At 42.1% G+C, this 18,173-nt stretch overlaps 1 protein-coding gene across 2 annotated transcripts in view; it reads left to right on the top strand.

The window, feature by feature from the left end:
• The first annotated feature begins 2,794 nt into the window (after positions 1–2,794).
• SPEN (spen family transcriptional repressor) overlaps positions 2,795–18,173 on the top strand; it is a 91,163-nt gene continuing 75,784 nt past the window's right edge. Inside the window, exon 1 of one of the 2 annotated variants that reach the window (XM_047082829.1) lies at positions 2,795–3,135. In XM_047082829.1, the coding sequence (XP_046938785.1) occupies positions 3,053–3,135 (83 nt within the window). In that variant the 5' untranslated portion in view covers positions 2,795–3,052. The remainder of the gene's footprint in view (positions 3,136–18,173) is intronic. The other variant, XM_047082830.1, reaches the window with a different exon arrangement.

Genomic DNA, 18,173 nt, shown 5'->3' with positions numbered 1-18,173 from the left:
CATCAGATTTTTAAAAGCCCAGGAAACTAACATGAATACTTCGGTTGCTATTTTTGGTGCCCGACAGGTATTCTGACTAACACTTCAAGAGATCCTGAGTATCAGGTGGTATCAAATGACATTTGATGGGATTTTGCTATAGCCTTAATCTTGTTAGAGAGAGACTGTTTCTCAGTTTGGTAAATCTCTGGCAAAACGAGAACTGATACTCTCTTAATTTGACATTTGTACCTAATCTTTTTGACAGTCTGTGATCTGTAAAGGTCTTTGGGAGAATTTAATTCAATTTTGCTTAACAATTTGCGTTATGTTAAAAAAAATTTTAGTTGGTAAACATGTTGCTTTAATTTTCACTTAATGTCCCCTAATTATTGTGCTGTGCAGAAAGTAGTATAAAACATCTTAACTGGTTCTTATTTTGTTCTAGTTTATCCTTTTATTGTTCTGTGGGAGTCCTAGATGGATACCATATTTAATAATTACTCTAATTAGTCTCTCCTGATTTTGCATCTAAAAGCCCCCCCCCCCTTTTTTTTTTTCAGCCCTTGAATTTTTCTTCAGCATGATTTTAACTGAAGTCTGCATTCAAGGTGAGATATCCCCTTCTCTAAGTGCAAGACCCTATTTTCTGAATCCTCGTCTTTGTTAGTTGCCCCTCTTAATGCAGTTGAGCTGAATCTCTTCTGTTCTTCATGGTGACACTTTGGTCTTTTCCAAGAGGTTTCAGCTAATTCATAGCCTATCAGGTTTTAAATAAATCATTTACATCATATTTTAAAATGTGTTTCAAATTGTGGTTGCTTATATTGAAATTCATGCTTCATGGAAACATGCATTTTAGTTCAACGCTAACTGCATCTGTATATACAGGGCTATATAGTTCAGGGGTTTAGGTTAATAGGGTGCTGGCCTGACACTCCTTATGTGATAGTTGATGTGACAGAGAAATGGCCAAATGTAAATGACTTATCCTACATCTGAATGTGGTTTGATGTGCTTTTACTGAGAAATCAATTCCAGAATATTTTCAAGAACACACATTTCCATTTCATTTAATGACTGATTTGCATGAAGACAAGACGAACCTCTGGGGTGGCACTAATACCTTAACTAAATTATGAATGAGTGCCACTATTAGGGTAGGGCTTTTCTGTTTCTAACTCTTTGCCACCACCTCTTTCTGTTTCTGACTTACTGAAGTTCCCAAACAGTAAAAAAAAAAAAAAAAAAAAAAAAAAGTTGAAATAGAAAACGTGTAAACATAAGCTAGGAAAATAGCATAAAAACTAGTTAAATTACCTTAGAATCTAGAAGTTTGAGAAGTAACTTGTCAAAATTCCAAAAATCATTTCAAATGGATGGTAAAGTTAGCTCCTGAGCTAGCACATCTTGTACTGTAATTGTTGCAACTGTTTAAAGTGGGGGCTTGCTTAGACTTTTGAACGTCCTAAAAAGAGGGGAGATTATCTCAATTCATCAGACCTGCTGAGATCAAGGTTATTTATTTAGTATAGACCATTATTAAACCAAATACAAGACAGTTGATGTGACTCTAAGTCTGACAATCATTAAGAAACTTACGTTAGACTATGTGGCAAACAACAACAAAACTACTTGGGAGCATTACTGTCTGTGGGAACGAAAGAAACTAATTATGCACAGGTGATCCGGGTATTAGTGCCATTGATTATGGTGACCATATTTTTCAATTCAAAACAGCATAGTTTGGTGGTAAGTTGGCTCCTATTTAAGGAGACAGTGAATGAGACCAAATATTTACAATCTGGTATGTACTTGAAGCTCCACGCCTTTGATACGTTATTTTTGTAGATAAAAAATGGAAAAGAAAATTTAAACAATTCCATTTTTCTGGACTCAGTACAATTGCCTTAATTTTGTGGGTTTTCTCCAGGGTTGCAAACTGGTCTTGATATAAAAGTTCTACTGTGGTCTTTAAAGGCCTTTAGGCCTGGAAAGGCCAGAGGTCTGATCCGTTTCTATGCTTAAATGTTAAATTACAGTAAATCTCTATATGAATCCTTTATACAATATTAGATACGTAGCCTTCTCATTTCAGTTCTATTCCTGGTATCCTGTAACGATCAGCTAGGATAGCTTGCAAAAGGTTTCGCAATCTTATATAAAATAAAGTTGCTTAACGTTACAAGCTAATGATTCTTGAGAGGAATGGGTTTTTGAAGCTGTCACTGCTTCACTGGGCAGAGAGAAGGGCGGCCCTGTTCTGACACTTTCCCAAGCAGGCGGGGATCCAACTGCCCGGAAACCGCCAGCTCCTGGCCGAAGGGTGAGCAGGGGAAGAAGTCTTGGCTTCTCCTAGGAGGGGCACTGGCAGCCGCTTTGACACGCAGCCCTATCAAAACCAACCCCCTTTCTCTCTCTTCTTCCTCCAGACCGGCGCCTGGAACCCCTGCTCGAGGGGCAGGAGGCCGTCTCTGCCCCCGCACGCGCAGAGCCCCAAGCCTGACTGAGCGCCCGCCCCGCGGCCGGCTCCTCGCGCGACTGCGCGCCTGCGCACCGGGACCCGGCGCGCGAGCGTTCCTTCCCGACCCCGTGTCCCTCCCTCCCCCGCGCGCCTGCGCGCCGGCTGGGAGGAACTCGGCGCCTCGGCCTCGGCGGGAGGGCGGACGCGCGCGCGCCCGCGGCGAGGGAGGCGGGACGCGCGCGCCGGTGGGAAGCGTCCGGCTGCCACAGCGCCAGCTTCGTCGTAGTCGCTGCCGCCCGGGTCCCGCTCGCCCCTCCTCCCCGCTCCCCCGCCCGCCGCCGCCGCCCGGGCGCATGCGCCGCCGGAGCGCGAGGGTCGGCTTCGGGTGTGTGGTGGCGGCAGAGCGGAGCTGCGAGGCCCGAGAGTCAGAACCTGGGGGAGAGGGATGGTCTCTGCACGGGGGGGAGCCGGAGGAGCCGCCGCCGCTGCCGACGCCACCGCCGCAGCCGCCGCCGCCGCCGCCCCGGCGCCCGCCTCCCGGCGCTGACGGGCTCGTACGAAGCCGGCGAGGGAGAACCCGCACCAGCGGTCGCCGGCACACCGCCCAGCATGGTCCGGGAAACCAGGCACCTCTGGGTGGGCAACTTACCGGAGAATGTGCGGGAAGAGAAGATCATCGAGCATTTCAAACGGTGAGTGACACGCGGCCCGGGGCCGCGCTTTCTCCTCAGGCGCTGCTTGCCCGTCCGGCCCGTTGCCGGCCCCTCCCCGTGGTGCGCGGAACTGCTGAGGGGACCCGGGCCAGACCCACGGACGGGTGCGAGGAGCGCGCGGCTGGCTGGTCGCCGCTCGGCCCGCGTCGCGGCGTTGGGCCTCGGCCTCGGCGGCGCGGCCCCATTGCCGCCCTCTCCTTACCTAGCCAGGAGGAGGCTGTCGCCCGGCCTCCCCGGAGCCGGCGCCGGGCGGCGGTGGGGTCGCATCCTTGCGCGCCGCCGCCCCGGACCCCTGCCTACTAGGGACCCCCACCCCGGCGCGGCCAACGCCGGAGTCCCGCAGCAGCTCCCGCTCCTCGCCTTGCGGACTGACGGAAATGTCTGACCTACAGAGGGGTTTGTGTGAGAGGAGAGGTTTGACCCAGGCAGAAGTCTTGGTAGGTGGTGTAGGTGCATCTCAGAATTGGGGAGACACTACGAGGTTCCAGGCACCTCTCACCAAGGACTTACAGATCTAGAAACTAAAGGGAAATAGCAAGCGCACATTTTTTTCTTTTCTGTGTTTTGGGTTTTTTTTTTTTTTTCCTTTTTTTCCTTTTTGTGGGGTTGGCTAGAGAGGATGGTGTCTGAAAATAAGTTGGTGCGCCTGTTTTGGCTCCTTCGCCTTCCTGGCCGCTTTCAGCCGTCTGGGGTCCCTGGGCGAGGAGGACGGTGGGGACCGAGGGCTTGCCGGGGAAGGCCCACCTCAGGTAGGACGGTACCCAGTTCGTGTCGGAGCCCGAAAGCCTCAGGCTCTCTGCCTCCGGGGCCGCGCCGGGTTAGCGCGTAGGGGCCGCCTGTAAAAAGAGATTCCCTCCCACCCAGAGTTTTTACTCGGTGGTTAGGAAAAAGCAAGTCTTTTAAGATTAGAACACGTAGCTGCTTTTTTAAACTTCCCAGAATGTGTTTTGTGTGTGAAATATAGGAATCTGTGTTGTTTTTGATCCATCTTTCCTCTACAGTAGTATTTAGGCGCTTGCTTTCTTTGTGAAACATACGTGTACCGTAACGGATAGAGTCCTCGGCATCAAACGCTGGAAGTGACGGTTTACTTAGGCTTGGTGCAAAATGAGAAGGACTGTAGCAAATCTGTGATTGCCTTTGAAAATTACTGTATTTTCCGATATTCAAAATCCTCAAAGATTTTAAGTTTGGTTTCCTCTTAATTCCCCTTACTATCTAGTGAGTGAAGGAAATTATGGAGCGCCCTTATTAGTGAGTCACCATGGGAAAAATAGATTGCGTCGCTTGCTCTGGAGCTGCTTGGATAAGGAAATGGAAGCAGAGGCAGCAGCGCTCCACTCTGTCTTTTAAATGGAGGATCATTGATTCTGTTGGTGGTTGCTGTTACTGGGGTATTAAATCTTCACCGCTGGAGCGCGCGTCTGCGCGTGTCCGCGTGTGAAAAGGAGCCGGCAATAGTGAGGCCATTCATAACCTGCTAGCGCTGTCCTAGGCAGGGCTGGGGGAGGCGCGCTTCCAGGGACTCTCCCGGTGTTTACTACGTTGTGCTGAGAAACCAGGCAGGGCGAGGCAGGGAGCAAAAACTCACCTCTGTCCATTGTGATAAAGGGGATCGAGACCTTGGGCTCAGTTGGGAGGCAGATGGGAACTTTCTCTCCCTGGCGCTGCTCCACCCATTACCCCCACCCACAGCCCCAGTATCTTCACTGCTTTAGTGGGAAAATCTTGGAGGTGCAGATTATTGGAGTGGAAGAACCACTTAGATGTGGTCACTTTTAACCCCTGGTGGACTTTGTCTGTGGGTCTCTGCCTGGGAAATTCGTCTGTACCGACGTGCAAACACGTGCATTGCAGCATTCGCTTTGCTCCTCAGTGTTCTGTGGCCAGACGTGTCATTTCGCGTTATGCACATTCCAGAGACATTGCATGCCTCTTGCAGGGAGTTTGACTCCTCTCAAGATGAGGGGTTAGGGAAAGGAAAGAGGAAATCGTGCAGGGGAGTTTGGGGAGGTTTTTAAGTGGTTGGTGCTGCGGTCCGGCTTGTGTGAATGACTTTCTAAAATGGCGGCCAGGACCCACTTTATGTGGGAATCAGCCGAGCAGATCTCAGAATGCACCGAGGGAGGAGGGGGCGGAGGATGCGAGCTGCCTTCGAAAGCCGAGGTCTGGAGGAACGTTACTGTATTAAAGAGGGCTTAGCCGGCACAGTGCTCGCGACTGCGTTTAAAGGAGTATCTCACCTATTGCAGAGCAAAAGCAGATGCTGCTGATAAAAGCAGATTATTTTAAAACTAAGCAGACCGTGTGTCCACCAAACTCCATTATTTTAAAAGCGATATTTAAAAACTTTAAACAAACGTTCTTCTTTAAATAGGCATTGCATTCTTAAGGGTTTAAAGACTAAAAGATTTATAGAGAAAAATTTCCCCTTCACCCCTGACCTCGGGATTCCCAGTTCCCATTCTCCCACTTCCTACTGACAGGTAATCTCCATTTTTGGTTTCTTGTTTATTCTTAAACATGTACAAGAAATGTTTTTGCTTCTCCAGCTGTGGAGCTAAATGGACCCTGTTTGGAGGAATTCAAAGCGTTTTATCCCTGTTGTAAAAAATGTTTTGTAAAATGTGTGATTGCTACTGGGAGGAAAATGAAATTTGAGTAATTTAAGTAAAAGGGATAAAAAGGTAGTTGTACCAGAATGACAGCTCTGCAAGGAAATTTAAGGATACTCACTTCTGGTGTTTTCTAGAAATCAAAATGCGAGAAACCCTACAATGCCTTTTACCAGCCTTTTCCCTTTCCCTAGCTAATTACATTAACTGATAAGTGTTTTACAGGATTAAGAGGTGTATACTGGGAATACATTATATAAAACGTTTTCAAAATGATTATTCTTGTAACACTGATTAGGCTTTTGTAGTAATTTTTTTTTTTTTTTTTTTAAGATTAAGCCAGTTTAGGGAGCTGGCAGTTTAGAGGTACTTGTGGGGGGGGTGGGGGAAGGGTCAGAACCAAAAATTTTTTTTTTATTATTTACATTTCGATCAGTGTTTTTGGTGAAAAATAGATTGAGAGAGGGATGCTGATCTGGCTTTTTTTCTTCCATACTAAAGAATGACCAAATCTTTAAAGTGTAATCAGGGCATTTTCAAAATTTGGCTTTACCCTCTTGCAATAAGAACACATTTGTTGTGTTCATTATCTTTACAGCTTTTAATATGCTGGTTGAAAAAAATTAAATGAGGACTATTTCTGAATCAGATTTTAGTTAACAAAGATCTATTGCAGGGACTGAATTTGCACAATAGAGAAAGTCCTTTCCTTTGTATGTTAGCTGGGTGGAAGGGGGGAAGGGAGGAGTTACACAACAATTGGTTGCTGTCTTTTAGTTGTAAGAGAGGTGTATGCAAAGATGATTCCCTGAATTAGAATGAACAAACGAATAGAGCCCTTTAAAGAATCTAAAATTCTTTATATCTTATTTGTAGATAATAAGTAAATTGCATATTCAGGTTCTTCCCATGTCCAGTTACTGAGAATACGTTAAAGATTGTGCAGATATAGAGCAGGGTAGCAGCTTATGTAAAAAATTTGTCAAAGAATGAGACCTATTTAAAAATGTATTTTGGTTTTGCTAATTTCAAAGGTCTTCTTTCAGTGGTTTTCTGAGCTTAAATCTCTGGAATGTATGTTATGTGTTACATGTATCTGGATATCTTTACTTTTGGGACACAATAAAAATATAGTGGAAGAGTTTCCATTTCTTTAGTATTCTATAACTAGATATATTTTTAGACTTAAAACAGATTTGACTCACCCTAGCCTTACATCATTGCTACGTCGTTTCTTTTTTAGAGCCTAGCCAGTTTCTATGTAGAAACATCTCTGATTTTGAATGTTATAATTTTGATAATCTGTTTTCATGATGGGCTTTTGTACGTTTTAAAAATAAAAAAAAATCAGTTATCTTGAGAAATAGCATTAAAAAATCACATAGAATGCTTGAAATGTTTTTTTACTTCCTGAGTAGAATGTCTCTGGCAGATTAGAGGAAAACAGGGCTCAGTGCCCAGAAGAATGGTGGTGTTTGACTTGTGTAAAGGGCACCTTTTTCCAACTACCTTTCTTGTAGACTGGTGATTGCTCAGGCATTGTATTGTTTGGTATGCTCATGAAGCGAATTCAGGCTTGATTTATGAGACACTTTTAATCTTGTGAGCACTCATGCTTTGGGAAAATTTATATACAAGTTATAAGGATAGTGGTAATGTGAAAGTTTTTCCAAATGGTCTTCTGAGTCTCACCTTCTCCTTTGAAATTTTGCTAAAATTTAAAAAAATGTTTGCAGTAGTTCTTGAAAACTAGTATATCCAATTGGAGACGGTGTATTTCTCTGTTACTTTAAAAAATCTAGTGTTTGAGCTGTAGTTAATTAGTCCACAGCATTTAGAGTAAGCATTGTAGTCTGCAAATTCCTTCAGTGTATATATTTATTAAAATTGGGCTCCTGAATTTCCTTATTGGATGATTTGAAATAAATGTGCAAGCCCTTGACACCAACATATATATATTAGTCTGCTGAACAAGGAGACAAAACAAAGTAGTATTTTTCTGTAGTTAAATTTCTAACCTTCCCTACTTACTTTATTTTTACTTACTATTATTTGTCTTAGAGCTACTCATATTGTGAGTGAAAATAGCATACTCTGTTGTGGAAACCAGTGAGAATGTTTAAGTATTTTTTAGAAACCATATAATTTTTGTGTACTATCTAATTGGTTTTCAGTGTGTGGAAATATGCTTTGCCATAAAAAAATGATCTCGGTATAATTCTAGAGTATTATAATATTCAGGTTTTTCCCCCCTACATTATGTCTGTGTCTGCTAAATTGAAAATGGTAAACATCTAAAAAACCCACAAAGGAATATCTCTATCCTGACTTAAATTTAGTGAATTTTTGTATTTAAGGAGTTCATCTTGAGTATAGAGATGAATTGAAATTTAGCGCAGTTAAAGATTTTTATTATAGGGGCGCCTGGGTGGCTCAATCAGTTTAGCATCTGACTTCAGTTCAGGTCATGATCTTCTGCTCCATCAGTTCGAGCCCCACTTCAGGTTCTGTGTTGACAACTCAGAGCCTGGAGTCTGTTTCAGATTCTGTGTCTCCCTCTGTGTTTCTGCCCCACCCCGGCTTGTGCTTGCTCGCTCTCTCTCTCTCAAAAATAAACATTAAAAAAAAAAAAAAAAGATTTTTTATTATATAAAGAATTGCTCCGGTTGTTAGAGTTAAGGAATATTTGTGGGAACATTCAAATGGGAAATACTTACATTGCTTATCACTTTCTTCAAGAAAATAGTATCATGGTATTATCAACATGGTAGTATGAATAGTACCTGTGGTTTCACCAACACAAATCAAGTGTTTTCATATTTCACCTTACATTTGTTGCACAGGTTCCTTTTCACTTCCCCATTTCTGTGTGAATCATTTATGCTTATCACGATTTGGAAACTAAAGTAGCAATTAGACCTGCTGCTAGGTACTTTAATGCATTAATAAAGATGCATATACATTACTAACTTATGTGTAAAAGTTATACTTTGGAGAAATTTGAACATATACAAAAATAGTAAATGAATCCCACGTACTCCTCATTTAGCCCCAACAACCGTCAATCGTGGCTTGTCCTGCCTTATGAAGAAAAATAAAGCAAAGGAGGGGATGGAGAGCCATGTTGGTGGGGGGAGTAAGTAAGGCCTCTTTGAAAAGATGGCATTTGATACATCAGAATGAAGGCCTGTCCACACTTAGATCCAATTCTTTCCTACCAGTGTTATTTTTTTCCATTTATAATTTATTTTGAAATAGTTCATGAATGGTGCAAGGAATTCCCACACCCCTTTCACCCAAATTCCCCAATTGTTAGCATTTTGATACATTTACTCCATTAACTTCTCTCTCTCTTTTTTTTTTTTTATTTGTTTATTTTTGAGACCAAGCATGAGCAGGGGAGGGGCAGAGAGGGGGACAGAGGATCAGAGCCCCATGCCGACTGAAATCATGACCTGAGCAGAAGTCAGATGCTTATCTGACTAAGCCACCTATGGACCTCAGTCTTACCCTAGTTTTCATGTGCCTGGTAGTCTTACATAGCATGGATCTTTCATTCTGCAGAATGACCCTCCACCTGAGTCTAGCCAGTATCCTCCTGACCAGATCATGTCATGCATTTTTGGCAAGAATACCACAAATGATTCTGTGCCCTTCTCACAGTAACCTATAAGGAGACAGATGATATGGATCCATCCCACCACTGGTGATAGTTTAACTTTGCTCACCTAGTCAGGTTAATGTTTTTACTATTTCCCCCTTTGTATTTGATTAGCATTTTATGGGGAGATATTGCACTATTATGCAGATAGTCTTTCTTCCATTATCAAGCCTATAGCCACTAGCCTTAGTATCTAATGATAAGTCTTGCCTTTATTATATACTGCTGTGATTGCTTCTATATTTAGTCTTCTGTAGACACAAACTTTACATGTGTATATAATACTCATGATTTCTTTTTTTTTTTTTTTTTTTCGGTTGAATTTTAGTCCAGGGTTTATTTGATACCCAAATTGTTCTAGATTTGGCCAGTGCAAGCTCCTTCAAACAGGCTACTGTGTCCTTTTGATATCTCCCCATTACTCTCTTGAGCATTTATTGTAGGTACAACAAAGACTTACCATGTACTTTCCTTGCCCCAGTCCTGTAATCAACCATTTCCTCAAGAAGTCCTGGGTTTTTTTTAGTGTAGGATGGTATTTAGAAACCAAGATCTGGATGCTCAGTTTACCCTTGGCTACAAAGCTGTGTGTTGTGTGTATATACCTCTGTGTGTGTGTGTGTGTGTGTGTGTGTGTGTGTGTGTGTGTGTGTGTGTATACACATTTTCATGTATATACCATATCTGTATCTCAAGGTCACATTGTTAAAAATATTCACGTGCTCCAGTACAAAAGGATTCTTTCTAACCTCCCATTTCCAAGTTTGTAAATTTTTAAACAATGTTTATTTATTTTTGAGAGAGAGCATGAGCGGGGGAAGGGCAGAGAGAGAGGGAGACACAGAATCCAAAGCAGGCTCCGAGCTGTCAGCACAGAGCCCAACACGGGGGTCGAATTCACAAACCGCAAGATCATGACCTGAGCCGAAGTCGGATGGTTAACCCACTGAGCCACCCAGGCACTCCGTAAATTTTTTCTTAGAAACCTATCTCCAATTCCTCTCAGTATATTTACTTATTTGCCCAGTTATATTCTCAGTGTAGCACATATCCAGATGCCATCTCTAGGTACATTTCTTTGGAAAACCAACATTTGGGGATGAGGGACAAGGGAAACAAAAGGAAGGTAGGACTGGAAATGACTTGAATGTTTTTGCCCTCAATTTTTTCTCTCATAGGAGACAACTTGTGGATGAGTAAATTTACCTGCCTCTCTGGTTAAAACCCATTTAGAACTGTCCCACTCTTAAAATTTTAGTTTTGGTTCTAGTTCTACCACTGACTTTGTGAGATGAAGTTAATCACTGGATCAGTCTGGGCTTTATTATATGCTAGGTCACATAGAAGAGGGATAGTGAGAAAGGAGCTTGTTGGGAATAATATTAGGAATTATCAGTGCTTCATTTATTTATTTTGTTGTTAGTTACTCACTTTGTGTGGTATCTCAGCAAAATTTGCCTTGGCCCTACCTTCCTCCAAACCTTATGGACTTTAGCATTTTTTTAAAAATTGAATTATAATTGATGTATATTTGAAACTAATTATGTAACATAATGACTTGGTACTTGTATATACTTCAGTATGGCCACCATATAAGTCTAGTTAACCCCTGTCACTATACATAATTACTTCTGATGAGGACTCTTTATTTTGAAGATTTTATTTTACTTCTTAAAGTGTTTAATTATTTCAGGGGGGAGAGAGAGAGTGAGACAGAGAATCCTAAGTATGCTCTGCATGGTCAGCGCAGAGTCTGGCGCGGGGTTCGAACTCAATAACTGTGAGATGATGACCTGAACCGAAATCAAGAGTTTCGTGCTTAACAGAGTCTTAATACAGCCCCACAACTATTTTCTAACTACAAGTTTGTACCTTTTGACCCCCTTTCTTTTTTTTTTTTTTTTTTAAATTTTTTTTTCAACGTTTATTTATTTTTGGGACAGAGAGAGACAGAGCATGAACGGGGGAGGGGCAGAGAGAGAGGGAGACACAGAATCGGAAACAGGCTCCAGGCTCCGAGCCATCAGCCCAGAGCCTGACGCGGGGCTCGAACTCACGGACCGTGAGATCGTGACCTGGCTGAAGTCGGACGCTTAACCGACTGCGCCACCCAGGCGCCCCCTTGACCCCCTTTCAATTCACCCTTCTGCTCATTGCCCCCACCACTAATCTGTTCTCTGTATCTATGAGTTTGTGGTTTTTATTGTTGTTTTTAAGATTCTACATATAAATGAGATCACGTTATTTCTCTTTCTCTGACTTAGTTCATTTAGTATAATGCCCTCAAGATCTGTCCACATTGTTTCAAATAGCAAGATTTCCCTCTTTTTATGGCTGTATAGTACTCTATCGTGTATGTATGCACTACCTCTTCTGTATCTGTTCTTTAGTCCATGGATACTTAGGTTGTTTCCATGTGTTGGCTGTTGTAAATTATGCTGCAGTGAACATGGGGATGCACATATCTTTTCAAATTAGTGTTTCATTTTCTCTGGATAAATACCCAGAAGTGGAATTGCTGGATCATATAGTAATTCTGTTTTTAATGTTTTGAGGAACCTTCATACTCTTGTCCATGGTGGCTGCACTCAGCTTTATTTTTCTCCTCCCTCTTGATACTCTTGGTCCCCATCCAAGGGGTTCCTTAATGAGTTAAGACCCTTATTCTTTGGCACAAGGGAATGGTGGAGTTTGTATTATTTTGAAGTAGATTCCAGACATCTTACTTTATCCATAAATATTTCAGTATTTATGTCTAGAAGATAAGGAATGTTTGGAGATCTGTATTCCTTTTTTTTTTTTAAATTTTTTAACGTTTATTTATTTTTGAGATGCAGAGAGACAGAACATGAACAGGGGAGGGTCAGAGAGAGAGGGAGACACAGAATCTGAATCAGCTCCAGGCTCTGAGCTGTCAGCACAGAGCCCGACGTGGGGCTCGAACTCACAGACCGCGAGATCATGACCTGAGCTGAAGTCAGACGTTTAACCGACCAAGCCACCCAGGCGCCCCTCCTATTTCAAATACCCAGTCAGTATTCACATTTGTAATTGTTTTAAGAATCTTTTTTTAAAAACTCAGTTGCTGGGGCACTTGGGTGGCTCAGTCGGTTGAGCGTCCACCTTCAGCTCAGGTCATGATCTCGCGGTCTGTGAGTTCAAGCCCCGCATCGGGCTCTGTGCTGTCAGCTCAGAGCCTGGAGCCTGCTTTCGATTCTGTGTCTCCCTCTTTCTCTGCCCCTCCCCTGCTTATGCTCTGTCTCTCTCTCTGTCAAAAATAAATAAACATTAAAACAAAAAAACTCAGTTTCTATATAAGGTACACAAATTATAATTGGCAATATGTAATTTTTAAAATTTTTATTTAAAAAATTTAAAAGGGGGGAAGGAACACCTGGCTGGTTCAGTTGGTGGAGCACGTGACTCCTGATCTCAGGGTTTATAAGTTCAAGCCCCACATTGGACATAGAGAGTACTTTAATAAATAAACTTTAAAAAGTTGTATTGAGGGGGTGCCTAGGTGGCTCAATTGGTTGAGCATCTGACTCTTGATTTTGACTCAGGTTCATGATCCCAGGGTCATGGGATCAAGCCTTGTGTCCTGCTCCACACTGAGCATGGAGCCTGCTAGGAATTCTCCCTCTTCCTCTGCTGCTCTCCTCTGCTCGTGCTCTCTTTCTCTCCCTCTCTTTCAAATTAAACAAAAAATTTTTTATTAAAAAATTTTTTTTCATAAAAATTTTTATGAAATTTTTTTATGAAAAATTTTTATTTTTGAGAGAGAGAGAGAGAGCACGAGCAGGGGAAGAGCAGAGAGAGAGGGAGACACAGAATCCGAAGCAGGATCCAGGCTCCGAGCTGTCAGCACAGAGCCTGACACGGGGCGCAAACCCATGAACTGTGAGATCATGACCTTAGCTGAAGTCGGACGCTCAACTGACTGACTACCCAGGCACCCGCACCCCCCTACAATTTTTTTTATTGAGGCTTAATTTACAGTACCTATTTTAAATGTAGAGCTTGTTGAATTTTGAGAAATGTAGGCATTGTTGTAACAACCACTACCATCGTAGTCATGATACCACAGTTTGTTTACTTATTTTTTTAAAGTTTATTTATTTTGAGAGAGAGTTGGGGGGGCTGCAGAGAGAGAGAGGGAGATAGAATCACAAGTAGTCTCCATACTGTCAGTGCAGACCCTGACGTGGGGCTTGAACCTACAAACCGTGGGACTATGACCTGAGCCAAAATCAAGAGTCTCATGCTTAACCGACTGAGCCACCTAGGTAGCCCTGTTTATTTACTTATTAATGAACATTTTGATAATTGAAGTCTTTTAATCCATAGGTTTTTTAATGTTTAATTTTTAAATTTTATTTTAGAGAGAGAGAACATGAGTGGGGAGAGGGCCAGAGTAGGAGGGGGAGGGAGAGAGAGAATGAATCCCAAGCAGGCTCTGTGCTCAGAGCAGAGCCCGACTTGAGGCTCAGTCCCATGGCCCTGGGATCATGAGCCAAAATCAAGGGGCACCTGGGTGGCTCAGTTGGTTAGGCAGCTGACTCTTGATTTCGGCTCAGGTCATGGTCTTGCAGTTTGTGGGTTTGAGCCCCACATCTGGCTCTGTGCTGACAGTGCAGAGCCTGCTTGGGATTCTGTCTCCCTTCCTCACTGCCCCCCTCTCCCCCCAAATAAATAAGTAAACATTGAAAAAAAGATTTAGAGAAATTAAAAAAAAAGTCAAATCAAGAGTCATGATCAACCGAGTGAATCACCCAGGTGTCCCTAATCTGTAGGTTTATTATTTTTAATATTATTTATTTTTTGAGATAGCATGCGCACAAGCAGGGGAGAAGGCAGAGAGGGAGGGAGAGAGAATCCAAAGCAGTCTTCAAGCTGTCAGCACAGAGCTCAACTCAGGGCTCGAACTCACCAACTGTGAGATGGTGACCTGAGCAAAACCAAGAGCAGTTCAATTAACTGACTGAGCTACCCAGGTGCCCTGCTAATCTATAGGTTTTGTTTTTATTTTTATTTTTTGAGAGAGAGTGTGTGAGCAGAGGAGTGGCAGACAGGGAGACACAGAATCTGAAGCAAGCTCCAGTTTCTGGGCTGTCAGCACAGAGCCTGATGCAGAGCTCCAACTCATAGACCGTGAGATTGTGACTTGAGCTGAAGTCAGATGCTTAACCTACTGAGCCATTCAGGTGCCCCTAATAGGTTTTAATTTGGTTCTTTACTTACAACTTTATTTGTTGCTAACCAGGTTGATTGTTCTGTACAGTTTCTTGCTGTGTGAATTTTGGTGATAACGTTATCTTTTGGTATATGTTAATATCACCTTTGTCCTCTGATTTTTTTTATGAATAGAATTATATATATAAATATTTTAATAGGGGCACCTGGGTGGCTCATTTGGTTAAGTGTCTGAGTCTTTCAGCCCAGGTCATGATCTCAAGGTTTGTGAGATGGAGCCCCACGTCCTCTGCTAACAGTGCAGAGCCTGTTTGGGATTCTCTCTCTTTTCCTTGGGATTCTGTCCCTCCCCCGCTTGCTCTCAAAATAAACACTTAAGAAATAAAAATATTTTGATACTGTATTTCAATATAATCGGTTTTCTTTATTGTTCCGTGTATTTTAATTTCAATAATACTATTCTGAGAAAGGATTTATAGGTATCACCAGACCATCAAAGCATTCCAGGGCACAAAAAGGTTAACCATTGGTTTAATTTTTTTTTCTTTTTACGTTTTATTTTATTTTTTGAGAGAGACAGATTGTGAGCAGGGGAGGGGCAGAGAGAGAGGGAGACACAGAATCCAAAGCAGGCTCCAGACTCTAAGCTGTCAGCACAGAGTTTGATGGGGGGCTTGAACCCACAAAGTGTGAGATCATGACCTGAGCAGAAGTCGGATGCTCAACCTACTGAGCCACCCAGGTGCCCCAAGAATGATTTAACTGCTTTTTTTTTTTTTTTTTTTTTAAAGTTTCTTCATTTTGTGAGAGAGCGTGCTTACACGTGAGAGAGAAAGGGCGGGGAGGGTCAGAGAGAGAATCCTAAGCAGGGTCCACACTGTCGGTGTGGAGCCTGACGCAGGGCTCAAACCCACAAACTGAGATCGAGAATCAAAATCAAGAATCTGACATTTAATCCACTGAGCCACCAAGGCTCCCCTTAAGTATTGATTTTAACTTTGACATAGAAAGGTTGAGCTGAGAAAGTTAAAATCTTCAAAAAACTTTGACTAGAAAGCAAAGATTGTGTCCTGTGAATAGCTTGATTCCCACCCCTCCTTTTTTTTTTTTTTTTTTTTGGTTGCATTCTTAGCGATTAGAACTGCTGTTTTTATCATGGGTTGTTTGTTTTGTTTTTCAGTTCTTACATTCCCTTCTTACCCCTAGTTTTAGCCTACGAATAATGGAATCTTTAGATTTCTAAGGTTCTTTTAGTCAGGTTGAATTCTTTCAGTGATCTGAATTTCAGGCACATCATAGTTAGAATTACATGCTGTAATAGGTACTGACTTCTTCTGGTGGGCCAGACTTTAGTCAGAGAAAACTAGGTTTGCAAAAATCTTAAGTTTATAGAGAGCACTTAAAATTCAGTTAATATGTGATGCTGTATATAAAATAAGATGCTTTAAGTCTTCATTAACACATATATTAATCTAAAGTGGGTACATTTAGGGGCGCCTGGGTGGCGCAGTCGGTTAAGCGTCCGACTTCAGCCAGGTCACGATCTCGCGGTCCGTGAGTTCGAGCCCCGCGTCAGGCTCTGGGCTGATGGCTCAGAGCCTGGAGCCTGTTTCCGATTCTGTGTCTCCCTCTCTCTCTGCCCCTCCCCCATTCATGCTCTGTCTCTCTCTGTCCCCAAAATAAATAAACGTTGAAAAAAAAAATTTAAAGTGGGTACATTTAATTTCTCCCAGAAACTCAGTGGGTTGATTTTATAAGATTCATAGGGTCTTTCCAGTTTAAGAAATCTTGTTATAGCTGTCATTCTTCATTATGCATAAAGGTTACTGGAATGCTATAAAGTTTTTTTTTTTTTAATTTTTAAAATTTAATTTAACTTTTTAAAATCTTATTTCTTAAAATTTACATCCAAATTAGTTAGCATATAGTGCAACAGTGATTTCAGGGGTAGATTCCTTAGTGCCCCTTACCCATTTAGCCCATCCTCCCTCCCACAACCCCTCCAGTAACCCTCAGTTTATTCTTCATATTTGAGTTTCTTCTGTTTTGTCCCCCTCCCTGTTTTTATATTATTTTTGTTTCCCTTCCCTTATGTTCATTTGTTTTGTCTCTTAAAATCTTCATATGGGTGAAGTCATATGATTTTTGTCTTTCTCTGACTAATTTCACTTAGCGTAATACCCTCCAGTTCCATCCACGTAGTTGCAAATGGCAAGATGTTGTTCTTTTTGACTGCCGAGTAATACTCCATTGTATATGTGTACACACACACATATATACATACCACATCTTTATCCGTCCATCCATCGATGGACATTTGGGGTCCTTCCATACTTTGGCTATTGTTGATAGTGCTGCTGTAAACATGGGGGTGTATGTGTCCCTTCGAAACAGCACACCTGTATCCTGTGGATAAATGCCTAGTAGTGCCATTGCTGGGTCATAAGGTAGTTCTATTTTTAGTTTTTTGAGGAACCTCCATACTGTTTTCCAGAGTGGCTGCACCAGCTTGCATTCCCAAAGAATGCTATAAAGTTTTAAAAAGTATATATTAAACTTCATTTGGATTATAAAAGAGTTTAATATCTACAAGTAGTGTTGTATCCATCATACAAAACATTGGTGTTATCAGTTACTTTGAAATGAATCATTCTACTAATGAGCTATGCTCCTCAATCAAAAGTAGTCTTTCTGAGGCTCAATCAATTGAGGTCCAACTTCGGCTCAGGTCATGATCTCGCGGTGAACGAGTTCAAGCCCCACGTCGGGCTCTGTGCTAACAACTGGGAGCCTGGGAGCTTGCTTCGGTTCTGTGTCTCCCTCTCTCTCTGCCCTTCCCTGTTCAAGCTCTGTCTCTCTCTCTCAAAAATAAAAACATTAAAAAAAAAACAAACAACTTTTTGGGTCAAGACTTAAGTGGTGTTTGTAAAGTTTTAAATAGTTTTAAATTATATTGCAGTGAATTTTTTAAATGGTGTATATGTTTTGTTACACCAATCTGAAGTATAGGGATATACTCTAGTTTTTCTTATCACCCACACCTCTCTATAAGTAGCGCTTTCCACAGTGGTTTTTGACACAGATCATCTTTTTCAGCATAGGTTTGCTTTGTCATTCTAAAAGTAGATGTATAAAAGGAACTTTCATCACAGCTTTGGGTCTCACAGGGTTATGACACTTGATTTCCCTTGTGTTGATCTTACTGGAAATTTTGTTTTAAAAATGTTTTTCTGGGGCGCCTGGGTGGCTCAGCCGGCTAAGTGTCCGTCTTCAGGTCAGGTCATGATCTCACGGTCCGTGAGTTTGAGCCCCGCTTTAGGCTCTGTGCTGTTAGCTCAGAGCCTGGAGCCTGGTTCAGGTTCTGTCTCTCCTTCTCTCTCTGCCCCTCCCCCCATCATGCTTTGTCCTTCTCTCTCTAAAAAATAAATAAACATGAAAAAAAATAAAAAAAAATGTTTTTTCTGAGTTTTTTTCCGAATGTTTTTATTCTTCCTAAAAGACTTTTTGTTTGTAGAAAAAGCTTTTTAGTTTTAAAGATTAACCAGATT

Source organism: Lynx rufus, unplaced genomic scaffold, assembly GCF_022079265.1.
Source record: "Lynx rufus isolate CCGP_SWC_20201006 ecotype Redwood Valley unplaced genomic scaffold, mLynRuf1.p SCAF_2, whole genome shotgun sequence".
Lineage (NCBI taxonomy): Eukaryota > Metazoa > Chordata > Mammalia > Carnivora > Felidae > Lynx > Lynx rufus.
The sequence above is the reverse complement of the archived record's forward strand: the minus strand, read 5'-3'. Positions and strand labels throughout refer to the sequence as shown.